Raw genomic sequence first — 27,431 nt, forward strand, 5'->3', positions numbered from 1 at the left:
TTCTTCCAAAGTCCTTATGTAGGTCTCCAGCACAAGGTGTGGCCCAGATTAAAGTTGTGTACCACCACACCTGGATCTGGGGCTTGTTCTGTCCCAGGCAGACCTTGAATTCAGAGATCTCCTTGCCTTAGTCTCTTGGGATTAAAGGTGTGCCTGGGCCTAATCTTTTCATAGCTTCTATGTCTCAAGATCTCCAGGCCAAGATCCAGGTCAGAAACTTGTGTCTTACAGCCTCAAGATCTAGATCGCAGGTGATTCTTCCAATTCTGGATTCATTCCAGATAAAGTCAAACTGACAACTAGGAATAGCCATTACAATATTGCTGCAGAATAAACAAGCCCAAAGCCGAGTTGTTCAAATAACAATGTTTCATTATTTCTTTGATTAAGAGTTGACTGGGCTCAGCTGATGGTTTTTGCTTAAGATTTGCTTAATCAAATACTGGCATCTCTTGCCTGGGACTATAGCTGATCATCTGATGCCTCTGCTGGAAATGACCAGTCCTGGAATATTATCGGGATTCACCAAATAGTATATCGATACGTGGTCTCTACATGTGGCCCCAAAATCTCAGTCCGGTGATTGAGTTTTTAGAGGAGGCATCCCATTCACACACACACAAGACCAACTATTTAAAGACTATACTTGATTGGCTCATCATCATTCCTACTATATTCAACTCTATTCTATTGATCAAAGTGGTCACAGGATGATTGAAGAGAAAAATGAATGTAACTTTTGATGAGGCAGTGGCTACATCACACTGCTCTATAGCACATGCCATGCGCCTCTTAAGAGATAGTATTCAAGTCTTCTCATCAAACACTTCCTTGGATTTTATTTGTGCTGTGAATTTAAAAAAATTTGATGTCACATGTGAAGCAATCATTTATGATTATTTCAGGTTTCTGTTCGAAAATAATAATGAGATCTTCCAGCTTATCTCTCTCCTCAGTACTTAATTGCCCTAACAATTTTTCCAACATTAATGTTGCTAGCTATCTTAAATCCAGCTATCTTAAATCATGTTTTAACATTTTATTTTCCACTTTGCCTCCTCTTTATAATATTTTGCATTGTTCCCTCTTTGTTATGTTTGATGTCTTTCTTTTACTAAATACATTAATAATGATAGTGTGTAATCTTGATTTACTACCATAAATTACTTTATCACTTCTTGCAAATGGGTAAATTCTGTAATTCATTAATTTTATTTGCTAACCCTTCCTTCCAACCCTACATTTCAAATTTTACAAGACATTACACTCGCTGTTCTGAACAGCCAATATTTACTTCACTTTGCTCTTTCTAGGAGTACTTTTCATCGCTTTTTACACTCTTGTGTTCTCATCTGTCAGTATTTTCTTTTCACTCAAACAACCCTGAGGTTTCTTTTGACATGAATCTGCTGGAAATAATTTATGCGACTCAGAAGATGTCTTTATTTTGTTTTTATTTTTCTCTTTTCTCCCCCCCCCGTTTTAGCTGTTTGTTTTGTGAGACAGTGTCTCACTTTGTAGCTTTGGACGGCCTGTTGCTCACTGTATAGACCAACCTTGAAGTTGGGAGATACATCTGCCTCCTGGGTGCTGGGATTAAAGGCATGTGGTGGCCTTGCTTTTATTTCTCACTGATGTTTCTACTGCATCTAGATCTCTACCTTTTGTTGCTAATATATTCATATATGACCAGCAACATAACACAAAATCTTGAATATGTATTTGAGGTGATGCTGCAGACAGATGAACACAACTCACTTGTTTGGTTCTATATTCATGATGAAATGATATGCAAGATCTCTTCTTACTAGAGCACTGGCACATGTATTGGCTCAATGGGCTTGTGTATATAGATTTCCTGTTACTTTCTAGTTGGAGATAATTATAGTTTCCTTTTGGACTTTTTGTTATAAAAAGCAAGATGTATATGTATGGGTGACTGTAAAGTTGGCTCATTGGTTAAGAATTTGGCTGCTCTTCCAGAGGACTTGATCTGTTGCCCTCTGCTGGTTTCCAGAGCACCGACACACACCTGACACCATGCACCATAAACAAAATTTAAAAATCTAAGGTGAGGTAGTGTTCAACACCTAGAGTAGAATCATGGTATTAAAAAAGAGTGACTTCAACACGTGGATTAGACCTAACACAGAGTTGCTTATTTTTCATTATTTTTTTTTAAAGTCTATTGTTGCAAATGCAGCTTATAAATTGCACCAAGCAGGGATTGTTTCCAGGCCTGCGTCTCATAGGCTCCTGCTCGGTCGCCACGGCTACGAGTCCGGAACCTTGGCGTGATGACGCTGGTTTCCGGCGGGATTTTTAGAGTGACGAACAGCTTTGGGCCAAGCGACCATGAGAGGGCCAGAGCTCGGGCCCGAAACTAGCATGGAGGGGGACGTTCTGGACACCTTGGAGGCGCTGGGGTGAGTGTTCTCGTGGACTACTTCCCAGGGGAGTGGACGCTGGCTCTGCACGTGGCTGCTGCGGCATAAGCGTGCCCTTCTCCCGGGCCAGGTTATGTGTACCGGGCGGTGCGCAGGCCTCTGCACTCCGGGCAGCCGGGACCCTGGGAGTCGGCGGGAACGAGCGGCTGCAGCGAGAGGCCAGGCTGCGCGGGCCTTGGTCCCTCTGTCATTACATTCAGCCCGCAGCTGGCTCTCCCCGGGCCTCGGGGTGGGGTGGGCGGGGGCCTTTGTGTGGATGTAGATCCTGCCGCACCACAGTCGCCTCTGGACAGTTATGTCGCACGCTGCTCCAATCTGTGGCTTACTCAGTGCTCCGGAGGACTCACTCCTGCTGCTTAGACTGAAGACTCTGAGTGCGAGCCCCTACATTTAACCTTCTCCATTCCTTAAAGAACGTTTGTGTGGTAGGCAGGGAGAAATGACAGTTTTCAGAATGATATTAGTAGTTTAGGTATTAATGAGGAGCCTCAGGGTGGTGGTGATGAGGCGATCTGGACATGCAATGTTACTCCCTTCCATCCCGGCTTTCTTCACAGCGCTTGCTCCTTTAACCTGTTTGTCTCTTGAGCTTCACCCAGCTCTCGGGAAACAAGTACCAGTAACTTGTCAGCTTTCTTCACTGACGGCTTCCTGGCCACATACTCGTGGTGTCTGTCACAGTAGTGCCTGATTGAAGAAAAAGTTCATAGGAGGGTGCATACTTGTGAGCAAAGGACCAGATGGTTGAGGGTTAATTAACAAATCTCTTCCCTAACGTTGGCACCATCTGCACAGTCGGTTTGCCTCCTTATAGGCGGTTTCTTTTTAGGGTAACTGCTCCTAAAGAAGCTTGAAACCATCATGCCCGGTCCCCTTATGTTTTTTCTTACAGCAAGTATAACTTTTGTTGCACCTTGACAATGCTTACTTTGCTGTTACCCAGCATAACAGAACCTTGCATTTACTTGATCTTGAATAAAATGTTTGTTAAATCAAAGAACAGAACCAGCACGATTATTTCAGGGCTATTTGTATTTCTATGAAATTCTCTTAACCTTGCCTGGGCAAGATAACTAACACGAAATTAAAGTACCTTGGAGTGTTTAAGCTCTAGCTGGCTCCCAAGTCAGGCATTTAAAATTTTTGGGCCATTTATGAAATGGAAAGACAGTGGTCTTTATTCTTCTTTGATTCCTTAAACATATTGTTTCTACCATAGCATTTAAGGAAGTAAATGTTGACATTTACTGAGGAACATTTGTTTCACATTATTCAATATGAGAAGTAAAGCTGTTGTACACTTTAGAATTGGTGTTTCCTGGAACAGCCAAGGACAAGATTTTGAAGTTTGAAAACCCCCTCTATGATAAGGAAGTGTGGGAAGTGTTACTGATTATGTGTGTTGTAATTGATCACTGTCCTTTCAGATCTTTATGTAGATTGCAAATAATGTATTTTTTATTGTGATTAAACCATGTAGTTTATCAGTGAAAGTGCTTTAGGTTGTCATGTAAAGTAAGACATTAAATGACTTTAGAAAGGAAAACTAAAAGACCAATGTAGATGTGTAGTGTGTTACAACAACAACAACAACAACAGCAGCAACAAAATATCAGTTAGGAACCAGTTTTCTCTTCCCCGAAGCGAGGATCCTAAAGCCAATGATTTTATGCTGCTTTGGTTATAGTGGTCTATGACTTCGTGAACAGTCCATCTCAGCTAGTTGGTCTGATTGGGCATTGCAGCCATGCAGACAGCTGATAAAAAATACTAGGATCTTGTATAGACTACCGACTCACTGAGTCATAATCTTCAGAGGTATATTACAGCATTACAGATGTTATAAAACGTCACAGTCGAGGATGAGAATCACCATTCATTTCAAACATTTGTAGAGTATGGCTGTGTCTCGGACACTGTACTGAGGAGACAAGTGGTGAGCAAACAGGCTTGGTTCCTGGCTTTACGGATCTCTCACAGTTAAGAGTAAAAACCGATGTGGTTGTTCCTTATACACTGTAGTAAGTGCTTCAAAGGACAAATCAGGGTGATGAAACAGAAGGCTTGTGGGTTAGCGATAGATTCCTGAAGAAGTGATAGTTGAGTTGAAGTAGGAAGGGTGAGTAGAAATCAACTAATTGAGGTTAGATGGGAAAGGAAGATGGTGTGTTCTGAATGGTAGCAGATATGAAGACCTTGAATCCTGCAGTGTGCTGTGTTAGAACAAGAGGACATAATGTGGCCAGAAGACAGAGTGCTTGGTACAGGCTGAACTGAGGAGTTTGATGAGGACCAGGGCATGCTACCTTTACAGCTATGTTGTTCATTTATTTCTTTATCTACTAATAAGAACTGGTAGATTATTAAACATCTAACTTGAAAGTTCCTTCTGCCAGCACACTGTTTGAGAACTTTATTTAATAGTTTGGGAAAGACAGGATGGCTGCTTAGTGGTAGTGGGTGCATCATAGTGTAGAGGAAGAAGTGCATTATGGGACTTATGCATTATGGGACTTAGTGATGGTCCTTAATGATGGGTCCCTAGTACTCAAGGATTCATTTCCTCAGCCAGTGTTTGTTAAGTAACAAAGTGAAATGGCACACCATGGAATCAAAATTGGATAGAGAAGACAGTGAAGATAGGAGGGAGCCAGAAAGAATGATGAGGAACGCAGAGGAGCCAGCGGCTCGGAGGGCTCTGAGGTGAGCGTTTGCTGGTGAATAATGAGGAAGAAAGTGGAGAGATCGGAGGTGTGGTCAGGCAGGGCCATGTTTGAATTCATGATTTGGGAAGTGTAATGGTTCTGTTTGTGACAGTGTCCAGGGAGAAAGTGACCAATGTGAAGTAGAGAAGGTTGGTGAAAAGTGGGTTGAGGGAGCTGAAGGCTTCGGGTGTTAGATCTTGCTTGTGGACTTTAGAGAGAAGAAAGATAATGGTAAGAATGGGTGGAGAAGAAAATTGACTAAAACAGTGTTAGATGCACAGAGGCTCCCAGCCAGAAACCCTAGGAGAAACTGTCCAGAGCTTTGGACAGCAGGGGTAGTTGTGAGAGCAAACACCGAGGAACTGAATGAAGTGAAACGCTTCAGGGGTAGGAATACCCTGAGACAAGATGGAGACTAAAGGAGAGTTGTTTACAGATTGAACGGTGTGGCTGAATATGGGAAACAGAGAGGTTGGCAGGAGTACCATTAGGTTGGGTAAATGGTAGGAAAAAAAGGGCTTGTATTGTTTATGCTGGCTGATATTAAAAAAATAATCTAGGGGGTCAGAGAGATAGATAACTCAGTGGTTAAGAGCAATAGCTGTTCTTCCAGAAGATCCAAGTGTAATTCTTAGCACCCACATGGGTGTTGTAACTACAGTTCCAGGAGATCGAGTGCCCTCTCCTGGCCCCAGGCACTGGGTATTTATATAACAGACAATCATGCAGGCAGAACATCCACAACACAGAATACTAAATAAAAAAAAAAAAAATTAGGCCCTGGGTGATGTCTATCTGAGGAAGATCCATAGCACTTTAGTGGACTAAAGCCACAGTTTGTTCTCTAGCTTGAAGCAATGCAATGTCAAACCAGCAGTTATGATTCTAATAAGAGGTGGTGGGCTCCCTAGGCATTTAAGGTAACAATAGCACCTCCCCCAATTAAATATGAATGCTAGAGTGCTAGCTTCAGTCAACAACTGCATTCCATTGAAATCAAGAATGCACCTCTGAAATGCTTGCTGTCATTCTCATAGGGAGGAGTCATAGTGAATATCTAGAGAGCACTGGTGCAGTAGGAAAGTACCCTGGGGCTGTGAGAGTACAGAGGGGCTGCTGATGCCCAGGGGACTACACCCAGCACAGTGCAAACTGGATTTTGACCAGACACTCAAGATTCTGCTTTAGTTAGATACACTGTTTCATACCAAACTTATTATTACCCCATAGAGTATTTTTAGATACTGCTGCTATATAAATAATTAAAAAGAGACAGTTCTAGAAGATTCTGTAGGAGTGAAGAACACGGGCAGTAGAGGATCTTACAGCTCAGGCTAGTCAGTTGTCATGATTATGGCAATCCTAACTGAGATACTTCTCTGTTTCCACTTGGGTCATCTGTAAAATGAGCCTAACTGCAGCACTCCCGGTGTGTGTGTGTGTGTGTGTGTGTGTGTGTGTGTGTGTGTGTGTGTGTGTGTGTGTGTGTGTTGGTGATTAAATGAGGCAGTGTGCATGCTTTGCACTGGCCTAGCATGCATTGAACAGTTTCCATTTGTTGGTCACTGTTGCAGTTTATTCCGAATGCACATTCAAGTGTGTTAGCTGCATGGTTTTCTATTTTTACCTTACTTGATGAGCTGTTAGTGGTTATGTCTTTTTCCTTTTCCCTAAAGTCAGGATTTTTTTGGTGATTTGACCAGTTTTTGTTGAATCTTATAGTTGCTCTATTGTAGAAATGGGCAGTGAGAGGCTCTGTAAGGCAGGGACAGGTGACACATGTGGCTGTGTGTCCCAGCCACATCTCTGCCCTGCCTTGGCTGCATCCTGACTTGGGTTGTTTCATTTAATAGCAGGTGTTGACAGAGCTATGCAGTGTTTGGGGTCATATGTGGGCATAAATCCAAGGCTAGATCACTTACTTCTCTGTTGGGGTTACAGAATTAGGATTAGTGCCTACTTCAAAACATTGCTACAAAGATTAATTGACTTAGAAATATGCATGTCTAGCTCCATGTTCAACTTGCTATTTAAATCTCATTAAGGAAACCAGGCTGGCCTCAGATTTACAGAGATTTCCTGCCTGCATCTGCCTCTCAAGTTCTGGGACTAACGGGGGAATCATCACGCCCAGAGAGGCTTAATTTCATTATCTGCAAAATGTAGATTTTAAAGTATTCACAGGTAGGGGGTGGCTCGTGGCACACACCTTTAATCCCAGCCCTTAAGGCAGAGGCAGGTAGATCTCTGAGTTTGAAGCTAGCCTGGTCTACAAAGTTCCAAAAAATATTCTTCATGAAATACAACTCATTTTTGACTCAGTAGGTAGTAAAAAACCAAAAGTTTGGCAACTTTGGTGAGATTCCAGGAACAGGCACTATTGATAACTGGATGGTAAAAGTACAGTAGGGAAAATTTATGGTTTATTATCAATAGATGGTGGATTTTACACCTGCTTAACATACCCGTTTACTGGAGGATACATAATGAACTCTCTGGAGAAAGGGTCACAAAGAAAAGCTTAAGAAGCCTGCTCTGACTTCTGCAGATGTGTCTGAAGTAGGCCCGTGCATGTTTAAACGACGTACCAAACAGTATGTAGCAGCTATCTTTTATCTCAAAGAAAGAAAAGGTATGTTAAAAGTGTTTCAAACAGCCAGCCCAAGTTAACTAATGCAGTTACCTACGGGGTGGGTATCCATGTGGAGGAATTAAGATTTAGGTGGCAAATTAGGGGCATGGTAGCATACGTCAAAGTTCCAGCACTCAGGAGGCAGGAGGATTATGAGTTAACCAGCACGGACTTTGTAGTAAGTTCAAGACCAGCCTGACCTTATACACCAAGGCCCTGTTTAGAAACAGAAAAAAACATGGTAAATGATGTTTGTATGAATGTATTTCATTTTGAAGTTAGACTTTAAAACTATATATTCTATATAATTATACAGTAAAATGATAAAAGTGAAATAAAAACAAAAAGGAAATTTCTAAAAATTAAATGGCAAAACAAAGTCTTGTTTGTTAATTATTGAGTAGGTGAATCATCTGGAATGAACCCACCATTGGATTTTGAATTAAAGATGAATGTCTGACTGGGTTGTCAAGAAGGTGAGGAAGTATTCATGAATCCTGAGAATGAGTCATAAGACTGACTGGACACATGAATGTGCTTTCAACCAGGGAGGGAGAGGGAGAGGGAGAGCGGGGAGGTTAGAGGGGTCAGGGGAGGGGGAGAAGAGGAAGAGGAAAAGGAAGAAAGAGGTGGGGAGGGAGAGGAGAGGACAGAGAGACACACAGAGATATAATATCAGGGTGAAAACTGAGTGGCTTCTACTAAGATCTGAGTGTACTGTGCCTAATAAAACCTTGGTTGCAGAAAGAATACATGTAGAAAGTTGATATCTAATACAGTTGAGATGATGTATATGGAGTTTTAGAAATTTAGTGTCTTGGCTAATACAGCTTGTGGAAATATTTTAAATGATGAAGCTATGAAATAAATAGTCTAGGTTAAGATCTCAGGCCTCCTTTAGCTTCATGAACAAGAACTTTGCATTTGTGCATTTTTCACTACCGTTCTTACAATTGGGGCAGCACAAAGCTGTTAAGACTGTTTGGTACTGTTTTCTTTAGAATATTTTAAATTGCGAGAATATATATGAAGACGCTAGAGCAAGAATAAGCAGTAAACTGTACAGCTACTCTACCCTGAAAGCAGCCACAATCCCAAACCAATACAGTCTATATTCTGATAAAATGATGCGTAAAAATAGATAGCAGGGCTTGGCAGAGAGGACTAGAGGCGTCTCCTTCTAGAGAAAGTATGAAATTAAAAAAAAGAATTTAAAGGTAAACAAGAAAAATCAAGAGTTTTTGCCTTTCTCTTTCCTTCCTCCAGCCCCTCTCATCCCATAACTCAAATTGATAAGCCTGTTTTTTGATTATTATATTGTTGCTCCTCTATTTATATCTCTATTTCCCTATTGACTTTCTTTCTATCTGACTGACTATCTATCTATCTATCTATCTATCTATCTATCTATCTATCTATCTACTAATATATAAACATCCTGCTGAGTCCATTTTTGTTGTTTGTATGTAATATAGTCTCAGGGCTGACCAGTTTGTACTGGATCCTCTGGGCAGTCGTTTGTTGACCGTAGTTCTTTTTCTGGGATGAGTCCGTTGAGGTCTTTGTCTCCTGCCATGTTAGCGTCCCTGCCATGTTAGCGTGCCTTTGGTGCTGTCTGTTCAGGTCTTACTTCAGCAGCCTTTTCTAAGAGAAGCAGTCTCACAGCCGAGTGCTGGTGTTCTGGCCCTTACACTCCTTCCGCCCCTTCTTCCAAGACGCTCCCTGAGCCATAGATGTAGGAGCTCTGCTGCAGGTGCATCCATTAGGTCTGGCTCCCCTGGGTCTCTGAACTGTGTCCAGTTGCGGATTTCTGTAACCATGTCCACTTGCTGTAGAGAAGCTGCCTTTACCTATGAGAACGAGGATAAGATTTAGAATATAGTTAAGGGTTATGCTGGTCTAGCAAAGTAGTGCGGCTTCTCATTGAAGACTGGCTAGGTTTTAAGTACCGGGCATGGATTCCTTCCTGTTGAGTGGGCCATAAGTTTACTTAGACACCTGATTGTCACCACAAACGTGAGTTTATACTTTATGGGTGTCTTGCTATGCTAGTCATTGTTGTCGTTCATAGGTGTCTTAGCAGGGTAGAACTGTTGACTGCTTTCCTCTCTTGGCAGCTGGCATAAACTTTCTGGTACCATGGGAGCTAGAGCACAGGAAGGAGGCTTCAGGTTAGCCTCAGCTAAGACAGTCCGAGTCCTGTGTTCTCAGGATGTCTTCAGCAGTAGAGCCTGTTGTTCAGCCCCTGAGAGGTATCCAAGGGCAGGACCTATTTGGGGAGTCATCTTCACACCCCCCCCCCCCAGGAACTAAGAATCTGAATAGACAGTTCTCAATTAAAATGTTTTTCATTCTTAGCAATTAGGGAAACGCAAATTAAACAACTTTGAGATTTCATCTTACTCTGGTTGGAATGGCTAATATTAAGACAACTTTTTATGTTTAAACTGTTGTTTCTTCCTTTCTAGGTATAAGGGTCCACTGTTAGAGGAGCAGGCACTCTCCAAGGCAGCAGAGGGTGGACTGTCTTCTCCTGAGTTTTCGGAGCTTTGCATTTGGTTAGCCTCCCAGATAAAGTCCTTATGCAACCTGGAAGAAAGCATCACTTCAGCTGGTATGCTGCCCCGCCCTGTCCGTCCTCCCACTTAGCAGTAAAGCAAATTGACAGTGCGCGATGTGTGGTCTTATCAACAGTGTGCCGCTGTACATGCTGCTGGGAAGGTCAGAAATAGGAAGGAGCTGCTTATTAAAGAGTCTCTGAATTGAATTTTACAGAAATTCTAAATTGATTCTTAAATTTGCTACAAAACTATGAGCCATTCCTGCCTATCTGTGGTCATAGGTTTAGTATCATTCTTTGGAAGCTGTTTTAAAAATTGAAGCTTTTGACAATCACTCATTTTGAATTAAGTTTTAAAATATATATAATCCTTAATTTAAATATTCTCAGGTCTTTATCTCAGGACAAGGATTCACATGGAAATATTGTGATTAAAAACCTCTCAGTACCTTATACAGCTCTTTTAATTCATTGTCATCTTGTAACTGGAGTCTTCCTGCTACTGGTAGAATTTCACATGGTCTGACAAAATGAAAATTGGGTAATTACTCAATTATGTGCTGAGGAACAAAGCTGTTTTTTTTTTTTTTAACTAATTGTTTTCTTTGTCATACATGACAGAATTGATTTGAAAATGAAAAATCTACTTTAAAGCATGATGCAGGTTTCTCATAATTATATGAAAGGTAGCTGGAGGCCAACATCCATGGTTACATTAATTGAACATGGAGAAGCAGTAGAATTGGACAGTTACCGTAGGGCCAGTTAGTCACTGTGGCTCTGATAATGCTGTTGAATGTGTGGTTCCTAGGACTCACAATGCCCAGCTTACCTGATTGGAGAGCCTTAGCAGAGATTAAAATGTAGAAATAGTTCCAATCCCATGACATGTCCTTCATCCTCTTAAACTTAGATGTCACTTTCTGTGTGTAGACATTGTGTGCTTGCATTTACCCAAACCTTGCAACTACCTATCTAAAGGTTGACTTGGAAGTGGAAATCTGATCTGAGAGTAGAGTAGAGATGAACTTGTGATAAATTCTACGGTGGTGAGCACTATGTGAATATGCGTGACCTCTTCTTTTAAAGGGAGAGATGACCTAGAGGGTTTCCAGCTTGAGATAAGTGGTTTCTTAAAAGAGATGGCCTGCCCATACTCGGTGCTCGTGTCAGGAGACATTAAGGAGCGCCTCACGACGAAGGACGACTGCTTGAAACTTGTGTGTAAGTTGTCTCTCCCCGGACATTGAAATGCACATGCTCAATATATCTCTGTTATGTTCAGGCCAGAATTTATACACTTCGGTTAGTGAGCCATTAGATCTCCTACATACTGGAAAGGCTTCTGTATTTGACTAAGAGTCTGGCACTGTCGTAGACAGTCTTACGTTGACGGCTTAAGCTCTGCCAGCACACATTAACACTCAGGATGGTCAGTAACCCCTGTGTTTGTGCTTTCCATGGTATTTTAGCAAGTGTTCCTTTGCCTGACTCATATCTCAGCGTTTATGATGAAATGCTAACTCTGTCATCTCTGAAGTCTCACTTCTTTTTTAAAAATTCTTTGGGAAATTAGGTTGTTGCTCAGATTACTGTATCTTCTCTGTAGTGATGGGCATTGATCAAATCGACTGTTGAGAAACATTTATTGATCACTTACTCTTGTACCAGGAAGTGCTCTAGGCACTAGGAACATATAACAGAGATAAGACAAATATAGTTTGCGTCTTTGGGTCCTTGACTGAGGCTTGTTTTTAATTGTAGAAGGTTTGGATTATGTATCAATCTGTACTGCAACAGCTGATCTAAGGTCCCTAAGAGTGTATTTTGTCAACCTTTACGCTAACTTTAGAATAAGTGGACAATGGCTATTTGTTGTTCAAACTTGAGGTGTTCAAGAGCTGCTGTTCTCTTTGGTTCTTTGTAAGTTAGTCTTGAGTTTGATATTGTTAATACTTGTTTTAAGTAAATTATAATTCAGCAAAAATTTTCAAGAAATTCTCATGCTTGTATTAATGTTATTTTCTGATTTGTCGTTACAGTGTTTTTAAGTACAGAACTTCAAGCTTTACAAATATTACAGAAGAAGAAACATAAAAATTCTCAGTTAGATAAGAATAGTGAAATTTGCCAGGAAGTTCAAGCTATATGTGATGCTCTTGGGGTCCCCAAGTCAGACACTTCAGACATTCCACTTCTGCTGAGCCACGTGGAATCAAAGGTATCATAGATATATATTTTAAATTTTGTAAAAAATTCAACTAAATGCTAACCTGTCAATGCTATATTCTAAATAAAAATTCCCTTTAAATTGTGATATATAGATGATCAAATTTCTAGAGAAATTTAAATGACTGACTAGAAGTCCATATTGCTGGCAAAGCCCTTGCCCACTGTATGGAAGACCCTACCTGCTCTCCCCAGCACCAAAACAAAAAAATGCTCCCCAAGCTTTATATGTAAGCTAAGTTTTGGTTGTATACATAATTTAATTTGCAGTTAGTTTTCAGGAGTCATATCTTAACGAGTGAGTCCTAAGGCCTTGCCAGAGTTTTCCATGATGAAAATCACTTTGCAAATTCAAGGGCCACTTTCCCCGCTAGGGCTGTAAGACAGTGTAGTGGAGATGGAGGCGTTTCACAAGGTGACCCACACTTGCCAAGGGCCGCTTTCCCAGCTAGGGCTGTAATGCAGTGTAGTGGAGATGGAGGCGTTTCGCAAGGTGAACCACACTTGCCAAGGAAGTTCATGCTCAGCTTCATTCGGCAAGGACAAGCTTCTTTCTTTTTTCCCAGTTTTTATTGGTTATTTATTTGCAAATGTTATCCCTTCCCAGTTTCCTTCCACAAACCCCTATTCTCTCCCTTCTCTCCCTGCCCCCTTCCCTCTATGAGGGTGCTCCCCCTCCCACCCACCCACTCTCCCACTCACCCACTCACTCACTCACTCACTCACCCACCCACTCGCCCACTCCTGCCTCAGCACCCAAGCCCAAGCATACTTTCTAGATTGCTTAATAAGTGTGTGTTGTGTGGCGAATGACTAGTAAGTGACTCTGATAGGGTAGTTAAGAACAGCTATAGCTGTACCTCCTGCATGTTACCTTATAATGTCACCCGGGCAGTTTCCCATGCCGATCATTTCCTATCAGAAGCAAACAAATTCTGTATTTTATGTTTTCTACATATGATATTCCTAGAAGATACTTTGTTATGATTGAGAAAGACAGTCTTTACTTTCTAACTTAGGCTGTTCAGCAGTGTGACAGACAGCAAATCCCTGTCATCTACTGTTCTGCATATTCACCTGTGGTGATGATTGGAGGTGCTGTTCTGCAGTGGGGCAGATCATCTCCTGAGTCTTCTTGCATTTAGACATGAGACATTGCAGTGTGTGTGTGTCAGGGTCCTCCTACTCCTAGGTGTTAGATATGGAGAGTGATGTGACCCTGCAGGTAGCTAGGGCGTTTGGGGAAAACAACCTTAAGGAAATAAATGCACTCTGAAATGATACAGCATCCTGTACAAAGAGCTGTGTGGTCATGATAGAGGTACACTGCTTTGAAGAGCAGAGAATTTACAGTCTGGGACAGTGCTACAGAGGCTTGTTCTAAGTAATGTTTAAATATAATTCTCAAGATACAATCTGCATGTTAAAAATTCACCCATACTAAATGTACAGAGCAGTGAACTTTAGTCTGTTTTCTATGTCGTTATAGCCATTATTACTAATTATTGACTAACTTTAGAACATTCTAAACACCTGGGAAAAAACCCTGGTCCCGTCTACAGTCATTTCGTATTATCATCCCAGTTTTCAATGTGACTTTGAATTTGTTTTGTATCTGTTTATGTAATTTTCCCTGAGAGCATGTATGTGCACCATGTACATGCCTCTTGGATCCCATGGAATTGGGGTTACAGATGGTTGTGAGCCACTTTATATGTGCTGGGAATCGAACCTGGTCCTCTGAGAGAGCAGTGAGTGCTTGTGGTCATTGAACCATGTCTTCAGCGTGATTTTGAATTCTTAATTACTGCGTCTGTTGTTTGCTGTGGTAACTGTATAATATGACAGTGAACCACTCCCCAGGAAGGGGAGCTCAGATTTTCACTATGTTGTCAGCTTCTTCAGGGTAAATGATGATTATTGGAATGACCTGTGATGTTAAGAAAGGAAAAATAATTATCCAGTGTCCTGTTTACAAAGTAAAAATGAGACCCTCAATCAGTGGCCCTGCAAAAGTAATAAAAATGTGTGTCAGGACTGGAAGAGAGAGCTTGTCCTGTGTTGTCTTGTGGAGGAGCAGTGAGAACAGAAGATGTACCAATTACAGTATTCATCTGAGAAAAATCGATGTACTTATTGAAAGTCTTGGCTTCCTTCTGAGCGTTTACCAGGAAGGAAAGAGCAGCATGTTAGAGGAGGCTCCAAGTCACCGAGCACCCGTGGTGACTCCTCTGAACTCACCTGCGCAGAGTGCCCTGTGGCACCTGCTGTGTGTGACCCTCTTTCCTGCTGGGTGGAGGGGTTTCACTTTAGCATCGTCATTATTTGGTGTTCAGAACAGCATATCAAAGAAGAAAATGGTTTTAACTTTATATATATGTATGTATATATGTAATTTTTGTAATCTTTCATGTTTACTTTTAGGTGAAGGATATTCTCTCTAAAGTCCAGAAAAGTCATGTGGGAAAACCATTGCTAAAGGTTGATTTAACTTCTGAACAGGCAGTAAGTGGTCCTTTTATTAGTTTTATAACTAAGTTAGGGCATAACCGTATTCATTTTAAAGCATTTTTGTTCCTGTAGTGAAATACTCGTGACAGGCTGCCATTAGTAAAGAGACTTAAAGACTGGAAATCTAAGCCACATAGTGCCAGCTCTGGTGGGGGTGTCCTTCGTCTCTGCCACTCCTGATGGGTGGCAAGGCTGGTTTGTGTACATCAAGAAGACCCCGATGAAGAGGCATCCCACAGTCCTTTGCAGGGTCTTACCTATAGTTAGTTGATGTAAGACTTCCTCCTTGGCCTCACTTCACATAGCTCTGTGTTCTTCATGTTCTCTCCCTATACCTGCCACCTTGCAGACCACACCTCCCTCCAACAGGAACCTCTGAGGGAACAAGCAACATCTAGTCTATTGCACTGGCTTCCTTTTATAAATGGAACTTTAGTGCTTTAGAGAACTAGAATTGATATTCTAGAGTAGTCTATCACAACACTGTAATCAAGTCATTAATTTAAAATATCTACTTACTCAAGAATATTTATAGTGGCCAATATGTTAGAGCTGTGATTTGAAAGGGTAGTTTGTGAAGCAAGCTAGATGGGCAGTTATTAGCATAGTCTTTCCTTATTAATGTGCACTGCTTAGTAAATTGATGTTTTATTAATAGAAGATATAGGCATCTTTAATAGCTTCTGAACACTATAAGTGTTTTCTCATTAAATGTTATTTAAATATTTTTTCATAGTCTCATAGGATCATAAAATGATCATTTAGTATTTAAAGTACATGATTTTTCAAACTTATTCTCTGAAGAAGAGTCAGAGTCTAATCTTATGGTTTCATCCCCAAATTCTTCAGGAAAAGCTGGAAAGAATTAATGATGCTCTTTCCTGTGAATACGAGTGCCGCCGGCGGATGTTAATGAAACGATTGGATGTCACAGTGCAGTCCTTTGGATGGTCCGATAGAGCAAAGGTGAGGCTGCTCTCCCACTGGTGTCCTGTAGGTGGCAGTGTGGGGCAGCTCGTGCCAAGCTTTCTCTGCTGTAGGTGCTTGGGCCCAGTCACCCTTTAGTTCTGTTCACTTACCAGTGCTCTTCCACACAGTGTTGCTAGTCTCCTACAGGTCCGTGTTTGCTGATGACATTCTCCCCTGGCTTTCACCTCCCTTTTTAATTTGCATGGCTTGATTTATACCAGTGCATAAAGGACTGTTTCTGTGAGCTGAGTGAGGTACAGATAGTGAATAACTAATGAAGAAAGCAGTGTGGGATCAGATTTAGGGAGAACTGATGTTGAAACGTGTTTCTTGTGTCTCTTAGGCCATGTGACTATGGCTTTCAGATAGCTTGGTGCCTTTGATCTAGTGTTGGTCTGGGGTTTTCTCTGTTCCTCCTACATCACAGTGTGAGAACTTTCCAAACAGTAAATCACTGGACTTTGCCTATTTCCAGGAGTGCTGTCTTGGGCTCTGTAAGGTCCAATATGTGACTTTCCTTGACTGCCATTATTCATCTAGCAGCTTTCAGTCTGTACCCTTGGCTTCACATCTGCTGCCTGCCGCTCAACCTCAACCACAAGTGGAGCTCTGATGTGACCTCGTTAACGCTGTTTGCCACTTCTTCTGGGTTATAGCGCTTGGTGTCACTACCTCTCTGATTTAATATGCTTCAAGGTTCATATGCTAGAAGCTTGGTTCCCACCACAGTTGGTCAGCGGAGTCTAGCGAGAATAGCCTAATAGTCATGAATGGTCTAACCTGGTCTTGAGGTTTGGTCTACAGGAGTGAATTAGTTATTGTGAAGTGGGCTGTTTAAAGTGCAGCTGTCATGAACTTGACCCCTCTGCAGCGTAGTCTTCTCTTTCCACATCATTTTCATGTTGGGATGGGACTGGGGGGCCTCACCACCATGTCATTTGGATTTTTATTAATCACTAGAATCACAAGCCAAATAAACCTGTAAGTTATCCAGCATCAGGGATTTTGTTAAAGCAACACAAAAGCAATATATAAGCTTCATTCAGCGAGTGTCTAGCCTGGGATAGACAATCTAAGACCCCGGCAGTTAGAGAACTCGAAGACATGGAAGGAAAAGTTAAACTATCATTATTTGCAAATACATAATTTGTTTAAAAAGCATTCTACAAATCTACTAGGAAATTCTTAGACCTAATGAGCACATAGCTAAGTTGTAGGATACAAATTCAGTATTAAGAAAGTAGCTGTTCTGTGTGACAGCAGTGTCCTCTTAGTGCCTTTTCACATGTCTGTTCTTAGGACCAGCTCTTGTGCTAGCTACTTCTCTCTTCTTGGTCCTTGACGATACTTCTGTCTCTGTCTGCCGCATTGCGCAGTAAACCAGTCCTCTCTCTGTAGTGACACACCAACAACAGAGATGCCAAGTCACGTGGCTATCATCAAGAAGATGAGTTTCTAGATAATTTTGTGGGAATAGATCTGAATGGAATGCACCCCTCCCCTTTTTGGGCAGAGACTTGGTTTATCTCACTACCTGTCGTGTGTCTGTTTAAGTTACTATTTAGGTCTTCTGGCTTTAGTTTTGGAAGATTTTGTATTAGGAGGTTCATTTATTCTAGGCTTCCCAGCTTTTTACAGTTTTCAAAGTAATTAGTAGTAATCTGTAATCTGTATTCATTGCAGTCTGTTGTGATGATACCCTATTATCAGCTTGGGTAAGGGTTTGCCAGTCTTTCTTTAAAGCTCAATTCTTTGGTTAATTTTAAGTATTTTTTTCTCTTTAATTAATTCTCCTCTGATCTTCATTATTCTTTGCCATCCACAGGGCTCGGGATTGGCTGATTGTTGCTTTTCAAGAGCCTTGAGGTGCACCTTTAGGCCGCTGACTTGAGACTCTTAGAATTTTTACTGTGCCAGCTTTTTGATATAAACCTTTCTCTTAGGCCCGCCTTTTATGCACCCCAGAGGTTCTGAGAAGTTGTATTGTCATTGTCATTCATCACTAGGAATTTTAATTTTTTCTGTATTATTTCTTGGGTGATCCAGTACTAATTAAAAAATGCATCATTTAGTCTCCAGTATTCTTGTGGTCTCTTGTTAATTTCAAATTTTATTCCATTGTGTTCTAATATGATGTAAGGGACTCTATCTGTCTTATCTTTTTCTTTCTTTTATATTTGTTGAGACTTGGATTTCTGTCCTATGATATAATGATTTTTAGAAAAAGGTGCTGTGCTGCTGAAAAAAATAAATGTACTCCCTGTTAGGTGGAGCGTTCGGTATATCTCTGTTATGTCTAGTTGATCCATAGTGGATTTAGATCTGAATTCCTTCACTTGCTTTTAGTTTAGAAGATCTATCTAAACATGAGAGTAGAGTATTGAAGCCACCTCTGCCCCATTGTATAAAGATTCATGTGACCTTTTAATGTTCGTATGAAATTAAGGGCTCCAATATATTCAGTGCATGTTTACAATTTCTGTATCTTCTTGACGAATGTTCTCTTTGTTAGTATGTAATACTCTTTTCTATGTCTTCTAATTAGTTTTGGTTTGAAGTTGACTTTATCTGATATAAGGATAACTGGTGCTTGTTTACAATTTCCATTTGCTCGGTAACTTACTTTCCATTTTTTCATGTCTTTGCTAGCTCTTTCTTGAAGATATAGTTGGTTCTTTTTTTTTTTTTTTTTTTTTTTTAAGATTTATTTATTATATGTAAATACACTCTAGTTGTCTTCAGACACACTAGAAGAGAGTATCTGATCTCATTACAGATGGCTGTGAGCCCCCATGGGATTTGAACTCAGGATCTCCGGAAGAGCAGTCAGTGCTCTTAACCACTGAGCCATCTCTCCAGCCCTGGTTCTTTTTTTTTTTTTTAAAATCCAGTCTGATAGTCTATATCTTTTTAGTGGTGAATTGAGATCTTTTATAATTACGGTTATTATAGACAGGACCTTACTATATTCTGTAAATATACTTGATGTTCTGTTTTGCTAATTTATTGGTGTTTCCTTTCCTCCTCCTATGTTAGTTTCAAAAGTTTGTTGAGCTGCTGTGTTGTATTTAGTTGTTTCTTCCCTACATCTTGTTTATCTGAGCTTTTCATGGAGTGTAACTTTGATGTATTATGGTTAAGGAGACAGGCCCATCCGCCTGCCTGCCCTCCCTCCCTCCCCCCCTCCTCCCTCCCTCCTCCCTCCCTCCCTCCCTCCTTCTTTCCAAATATTCCATTAAGAATTTTCGGCAGTGCTGGATTGGTTGGCATGAATTGCCTTAGTGTGTGTTTGTTTCGAAGCACTCTTATTTCCAATCGGTTTTGGAAGATGGCTTTCCTGGGTATAGCATTCCTGGTTCACATTTGTTTGCTTTCAGAATGTGAATGTTTCATTCCAAGCTCTTCTGGCTTTTATGGTTGCTGATGAAAGGTCTGGGGTAATTCTGATACTTCTGCCTTTGTGTTTGAGTTGATGTTTTTCCTGTGCTTTGGGGGTTTTCTTTGTCCACATTGTACTTGACATTAGGATTATGCCGTGTGGAGTTTCATCTCTGGTCATGTCTGGAGGGAGTTCTGCATGTCTCTTTCTTGTGTTTGAATACGATTTCTTTCTCTTAAGTTTGGGACCTTTCCTGCTACATCTTCAGTAACTAGTGCACCTGTTTCATTCATTTTAGCTCTGGACTTCTTTTACACCAGACTTCTTGGAAATTTCATTCATGTTCCTAATATTTCCTCCTTCCATGTCATATGTTCTTTCTTTCCCCTTCCATGTCTGTGCTTTTGTCTCAGACTTGCCCTCTATCCCTGACACAGGTTCTGCCGTGTAGTCTTGTCTATTAAAGATGCTTTCAGCTGTGATTTTTATTTGATTAACCATCTCCATATATTTTTCTGTTTTTTTCAACATTTCAATCCCCTTGATGAATTTTTCCTTCATAATTTGAATATCTGACTATAATTTTACTGTTACTCACTTAACAGACTGTCTTGGTCAGGGCTTGGATTGCCTTCCTTAGTTTGTGCATCTATTTCTTTGAGCCTTTTTATGACCATTAATTCTTTTAAAAGTCTCTGAATTATTTCTCAGACACTCAGCTATCTCTGTAGTTTGGATTCCTTCCTAGGGGTCTTGGTGGGTTGGAGATGGTTCATGGGTGGTGGCTGTGTCATTGTGTTCATGTCACTGTGTTGTGTTTTGTCCATTTTTTGGAGTAAGCTTATCTTTATAAGTTTTGACTTCCTCTTCCTTTAGTCCAGTTTTAATATGTTATATTCTGTCATCTTCCTAGAGCAGTGGTTCTCAATCTTCCCAATGCTGCTACCCTTTAATATAGTTCCTCAGGCCGTGGTGACCTCCAACCATAAAATTATATTTGTTGCTACTTAATAAGTATGTTTGCTACTGCTATACACTGTAATATAAATATTACATATAAATATATGACCCCGTGAAAGGCTTGACCCTGAAAGGGGTTGTGACCGCAGGCTGAGGACCGCTGCCTTAGAGGAGTTATTTGTGAGTTGTGAGTTCAGCCGTGGGGACTGGCGAAACTTGGTATTGATCATCTAATGGAATATCTGACGTGATTCTGTCTGGGCTGTACACCAACAGGACCAGGGAGGGGCTGTACACTAGGCCTAGAGACAACCATATGGATTCAAAACTTTGGTCTGCCCTTGGAGTCTGTCTATGAGCCCACCAGGGGCAGGATGGCAAATGTCAGACTCACTGCAATCTGTGTACTATCTGGGGGCTGTGGTTAGAGTACAGGACTGAAGTAAACTCTGACCACAAAAGTATTGACTCTCAGTCCTGTGGTGAGCACTGCAGAAGTTAAAACCTCACAATAGCACTGACCTTAGAGACCACTGGAGCCAAAGCTCAGGCCCTGTTTGGATCTCTGAGGCCGCTGTGGTTGGAAGTTTGGTCACATGGTGCTTCTGGGACCCTCTGGATCATCTTTCCCAGATGCTCTCTGGACCCCCTGGAACGGAAGGCCTGCACCTACGCTATATTCTGGTTCGTGGAAGCTGGAGGCTTGGATGGGTGCACAGTGATTGCTGGATCCTCAGGACCGGGGGGTCTGGATGTGAGGTGCAGCCGTGTCTTTTTGAAGATTGTATTATATTTCTCATAGGATGCTACAATTTGCCTTACCCTAGTTTTGTACCTTTCCCCTATATTATTTAACATCAGCAGTTTTTCTATATTTAGTTTACTATAAATTTCAATGTGCATTATGGTAGATTTTTAAGGATATTTGCTGTATGAAAGATTTTTAGTTTTAATACTTGAAGCTCCTATGTACAGTTAAATACCATCGTGTCTCACTTTCTCCTAATACTGGAGACATAACCAACTTTCATGTTAACTTGATAGCAAGAAGATAAACTTACTGATTTGTTTATTCTTTCTTATCAGGAAAATTGAACTTGTTCCATGAACCTATTAGTCATTTGAATTTCCTGTTTTCTCTTTGCCCCTTGATGCTGTTTCCTGTGACTTCCTAATTTTCTTTTGATGGCGTTTTTGTTAAGAAAGTTCATGTATCACTTTAAGAATATTTCCTCAATTTTCTGATGATTCTATTTTTAACCCTATGGTGTATAATGTACAGAAATCTTAATCTTTACAATGCGATAGGTTTTCAAGATAAAACTTAAATCAGCTCTGCTCCGTGGGATGTCTTTTGGTGATCATGTGACTCATTGCTGACATCAGTGCTGTTGAGTCAAGTACCCATCAGCTGGTGCCATACCACGGAGAAGAATCTTTCCTCTTCCTGTGATCCGTGCTGCTCTTTTGATCATTTTACATTCATTTATTTATGAGGCTCTAAATATCCATTTTCAGTCTTGCTTCATCAGTCTGTTCTTTTCTTTCAAGTTCCAGTTACTCAGAGAGAGGTAAGGTGGTGGATGTCCTGTGCGCAGGGTCAGGGCGTGGTCCCTGTTTTAGCATGTGGTGCAGTTGGGATTTCTCACTGTTTTAGGGATTTACATTTCCTCCCTCCTTCCCTTCCTTTGTCCTTTCCACCTTTCTTCCCTCTTTTATGGATGCATGCGTCCACCTTAGCCCCCACACCCCCTTATTTCTGTAACTTAAGAAAGCTGACAATGGGGATGATAGACACACAATCCTAGAAGGGTGTTCGAGGATTAAATAACTCCAAGGTTAGGCAATCTGGTACATTTAATAAGTGTAGATGTTACCTTTAAAAATGACAAATTCATATTACGTTTTAGTGTGTGGTAGGACTCTACTTTAAAAACCCTTTGTGTCATTATTGCATACTTGGTTTCTAGATTAACCTTAGATTTTTATTGAGTTGTTTATTTTCTTGTCTTCCTTTAAACCATTCCCTACAGTTTTAGGTGTATAAGTTAAAGTGAAGGAAACCTGACAATAGCCAGCACCTCTGCCTAGGTAGTCCTCACCATCGCTTCAAGTTTGGATTTTGCTTTGCAAGACTTATTACCTGCTTTGTATTCTGTTATTTTGTTCTACTTATCTGTGGGTTTTGTTGTTGTTGTTGATTTGACTACATACTTTGCATTAGATGTTAGGACGCTTTCTCTCTTTTCTGTTTCCTTGCTTGTATATTGTGAGTTTTCTTCTTTTTAAAGATTATGATTGTTACTGCTTTCATTCAGATTTACTTCTGCTAACTTTCCCTCCCTCACTGTCATTTAGGCAAAAACAGACAACATAGCAAGAATTTACCAGCCCAAGCGCTATGCTTTGTCACCTAAGACAACAGTCACGTTGGCACATCTGCTTGCGGCCCGTGAGGATCTGTCTAAGATCATCAGGACAAGCAGTGGTATTAGTCGGGAGAAGACGGCATGCGCCATTAATAAGGTGGGTTTTTCTTTCAGTTTGGTGGAAAATAAATTTACAATTTCCTGGTTTTGTAGTTTTACATTTTAGCCCACTTTTTTTCATTTATATCCTGATGGATGAGAAAGGAGAGGCAGAGGGGCTTATATCCATCCATACTTAAGTATCGCTTTCTAATTAGAGGACTTGATTTGCTTTTTCCAGTAGCTTTATCAAGAATTTTCTTTATCCATTTGGTTAGTAAGAATCTTCAGGAACTGTTGCCACCACTTATTTGATTTATTAAATTAAAATCTCTTTTGAGCATCCATTTCTTGAGTCAGAGTGTAGATGCACTCTTAGGATAGTGGTTTTCATGAGTTCAAGGTGTCTGTGACTGATGGCCTAATGGCAGCAGATGCATCTGAGACACCACAGATGAATCAGAACGTCGCCAGTGGCTTGAGCAGAAAGTTTTTTCTATCTAGTTGAGCATCAGCGGGAAATTTTATGACTAAAGAACAAAAAAATCCAAAGCAAGGATGCGGTAGTTGATAAGGATTTCTTCTCACTTTGCTCTGGGATAGGATTTCTTGCCAGAGGCATCTGTTTTTCCCTCCCCTCTCCTGGGGAGGTGCTTGCTTGGTAAGTGCTCTACCAAGCCCACACTGCTGTCCTTCAGGATGGTCGCTTAAAGTCGTCTTCTCTGAGCTTTTACTTTGTAGTTTCTGAGAGCGCTTGCTTGCTAGCTGGTTTGGATAGCATCTTTATGTACTCGTTAGAGGTCCTAGGAGACGCGCGCTAAGAAAGCTGTTAGATGTGTATGATTGGTAATGAGCACATTAGTACTGAGAGTTGAAGCTTTTAGATAGGGAAGTTTGCTGTATAGTGAGAATGTATCAGTGTCAGTATCAGGGTTAGTGTGCATTGCTGGCTGGCCTGGAAACTCTGCAGACCAGGTAACCTGGACCTACAGATACCAGCTGGTCTGCTTCTGGCTCCCAAGAATGGGGATGAAAAGCCTAGGCCACTGTGCCTGGCAGAATTTAGTATTTGTGACATAACTTCTATGCATTTAAGATGTTTTTTTAAATGTATAGTCTAATTATATGAACCCCTGTGCCTTTCTTCCCTCCAATCCTCCCATGCACGCCCCACACCCTGTGCACGAACCCTTGCTCACTGTCTCTCCAGTCCATGCATCTTTCTGTGTGGCTCTGACCTGCAGTGACATTGCAGTCTGGCTGACTCTTTTGTTGCTTTGGGTGAATGGTGAATATTTTGTTTCTTCTTCTGTTGGATTCCTCTTGGCTGTGCCAGGACTGGGGCAGGGCTAACATCCTCCAGAGTTACCTATGGTCTGTCATGAGTATGCAGCACAGCGTATGTCTGTGGAAGGGTGGAAATTTCAACGCTTCCCTTAGTTTATCCTTCCAAGTATTGTTAAAAGCACAGTGAAAGGCATCGGTGTTTGTGTGCATGCGCTTGCATACACGTTTATTATTCCTCATCCAAAGTGCTGAGTTTTAAATGATATTTAATAAAGATTTAGGTTACAGTATTTTTAAAAATAAATATTTCAATTATATGTATAATATATATATATTATATAACACACACACACACACACACACACACACACACACACATTTTGTGTCCCTGTGCTTCTACTGCATAAACTATGATATCATTTATAGAACTTTTCACTGTGCCATCATGTGCTTAAAACATTTTGAACTGTGAAACATTTTGCATCTTGTATTGAGGGTTAGGATGTCTATGCTATAATAATATATAGTATGTGTATCACTGACCTAAAGTCTGTTCTCTTGGGGAAAGAGCAACCTAGTGAGTCTGGTCAGTTTCAGGGACTTCTTGAAGCAATTTAGGGTCGTTTATATCCTTTATTAATGAGCTCTCTATAGGAGAATATTTCCCTATGGGAGGAAATGGCTACAAATCATATTGGGATTGCCGTTCTGTCTAACTGCATGCTATATAGTCTTTATATGTTGGTAGACTACCATTGCCAAATCTATCGCTGTGGGATGTCCAGAGTTTCTCATTTATAAATAAATGAATATGAAGTTGACTAATGTAGGTTAAACAGTCTGTGTCTTAAAAACATTTTGTTAAAATAGTTCTTAATGTAACAAAACCACACTTACAAATTCTGCTAAACAAATTTAAATGAGAGAAAACTGACAAGTCCAACTTTTAAGAATACTGTTTTAGTTTGTTTAAAAGTGATACCATACTCTGAAGGATTTGTCAAACATTGCACTTACATTTTCAGTATTAATTCATACCATGTTCAACCCTTTTCTGTTATTTAAAAGATTTGGCCTCTTTATTTATAAATAACTTTAATATCACTTAAAATCTTTGTAATTTTTAACTTTGAAAAATAAAAACTTAAAGAAAACTTTTTGTCTTCACACAGGTGCTTATGGGAAGGGTTCCAGACAGGGGAGGACGGCCAAATGAAATTGAACCACCACCCCCTGAAATGCCCCCTTGGCAGAAGAGACAAGAAGGCGGAGGGAGGGGTGGCTGGGGAGGTGGAGGGGTGGTAGAGGAGGTGGTGGGGAGGAAGAGGTGGATGGGGAGGTGGAGGAGGAGGGTGGGGAGGGGTGGAGGAGGAGGTGGAGGAGGGTGGGGAGGAAGCGGTGGGGAGGGGTGGCCGAGGAGGTTTCAAGGCAGGAGATTATGGTGGGAGGGAGATTATGGTGGAAGAGGGGCTATGGTGGGAGAGGGGTTATGGTGGGAGAGGTTATGGAGATCCATATGGAGGAGGAGGTGGTGGGGGTGGGTACAGAAGATACTGATACCTGCAGATGTTAGAGAACACTGCTTCTTACTAGATACAGTAGATATAGTGTTCTGAGGAACATACTTGAACATCACCCTGAGGTAGATCATGTTAGTGCCCCCGAGGAAGGCATTCCTGAATACAAAAGGCCATTTGTATACCGGGTGATGATCCTGCAACATGATTTTTTTCCATATTCTGTGTACTAAAGCATGCTGTGTCTTTTTAAAAAGCAAAAACAAAACCTATTTTTTAAAATGTAAATATTTATTACCAGCAACTTGGAAAATGGGATGTATTTTATTGTCATGTTTGAATTTAGACTGTAAACTGGTATTTTGTTCAGGGTTGAAACACATATGACACCTGCCAGTAACAGAAAGGAATCTAGACTTGAGTCATTTGTATTCCTGGGGATCTGTCCTGTATTGTTAATTCTATTTTACAAAATAGAGGAAGTATCTAATGTGTGTGTAGTCAGTTGTCCTTTTTAAAATTGGTTGAAATTCCTCTGGTCAGGTTTTTATTAAATTTCTGTTAACTGAAGACATCTTCTTTATTTCACTGTGCACATGACTTATTTGCCAGTTGAGTTTGAACCTATGTGACTGACTGGCTAAGTTAAAGTTGTATGACCTAGAGGTGGTGGGTGCCTACAATGAAACTTGTCTGGACACAGCAGGGCAGTTACACACACAAACTCACAGCAGCTGTGACAGCATGCACACGACACATAGCTTTGCGAGATCAAGCCAGACAAAATTCCACCTTCTCCCTGAGGGAGACGCTGGGGGAGGCTGAGTCGGGATGTGGGACATGAGTTTACCTATGATCTCTCTAGTAGATGTCCTAAGCCCATGCACACAGACACAGCACTAAGTAGACTCAGTTAAAAAGCCAGAGGCACATGAAGTTGAGAATAAAAGTGTGTGTGCACATGCATGCGTAGATAGACGACTCCGGCTGGCCTGAGCGCAGCAGGCATGGCTCTGCAGGCCTTGCCTTTCTCTCCCATTCCCTCCACCTTGCTAAAAGCTTAAGATTCTGTTCCTGAAGCTTGCTACCAAGGTATGTTTCATTTATTTGGCCACTTCCTCCTCTGAGGGTGACTACGAAGGTCCAGCTATCAAGGTAGTGAAGTCCAGCAATCAAAAGCCCCTTTGGGTCACCTAATTAACATGCCCAATTAAAATTAAACACCTCATCCTAACACGGGGTTTCCCCTTTACCTTTATAAAGTGACATTTTCCTATGTGCGACGTCTGTCTTTTCTCTATCTGAGGCAGTCCTTTGTCCTCCAGGGCAATACCCCTACCCCTCTCCATGTTCCCATCCCCTGCTTTTCATCCTCTATCTTCTTGGCAGTGTCTGTTCTTCTCTGCCCCCCGGGGCAGGTCCTGAGCCAATACTGGTCTTGCAGTAAAAATAAGTGAAATTATCAAACAATAAACAAATGAGATAAGAGTGACTTTAAAGGAGCACAGGTTCATCGCAATTTTACCTGATGCTATGAAAAATAGCCTGCTTCTGCAAAGTGCCGAGGCTTGAGATACCAAGCTCTGAGTGGTGCTTGAGTGGAAACAACCTTAACTCAGAGGTTTGTCTTCAGTCAAGATAAGAAAGGAGACACCCCTGGTGAAATGATTCATAAATGCATGGGTAATTATAGGCCCTATATTTAGGCTGCTAACTGGTATTTTCTTCAGGACTTCCAAAGAAATAGGCTCTAATTCCAGCAAAAGG

The 27,431-nt window shown here is 41.1% G+C and overlaps 1 protein-coding gene across 1 annotated transcript; it reads left to right on the forward strand.

Annotated features, from left to right (window-relative positions):
* The first annotated feature begins 2,309 nt into the window (after nt 1-2,309).
* Nucleotides 2,310-26,234, forward strand: Fam98b (family with sequence similarity 98 member B). Its single transcript, XM_032903913.1, is given in 12 exon segments — nt 2,310-2,426; nt 10,253-10,398; nt 11,434-11,568; nt 12,387-12,565; nt 14,998-15,078; nt 15,934-16,050; nt 22,751-22,918; nt 25,320-25,440; nt 25,443-25,460; nt 25,463-25,506; nt 25,509-25,546; nt 25,548-26,234. Coding segments are annotated over 12 exon segments (1,275 nt in total). The 5' UTR covers nt 2,310-2,355; the 3' UTR covers nt 25,705-26,234.
* The last annotated feature ends 1,197 nt before the right edge of the window (nt 26,235-27,431 follow it).

This window comes from Rattus rattus, chromosome 5, assembly GCF_011064425.1.
Source record: "Rattus rattus isolate New Zealand chromosome 5, Rrattus_CSIRO_v1, whole genome shotgun sequence".
Lineage (NCBI taxonomy): Eukaryota > Metazoa > Chordata > Mammalia > Rodentia > Muridae > Rattus > Rattus rattus.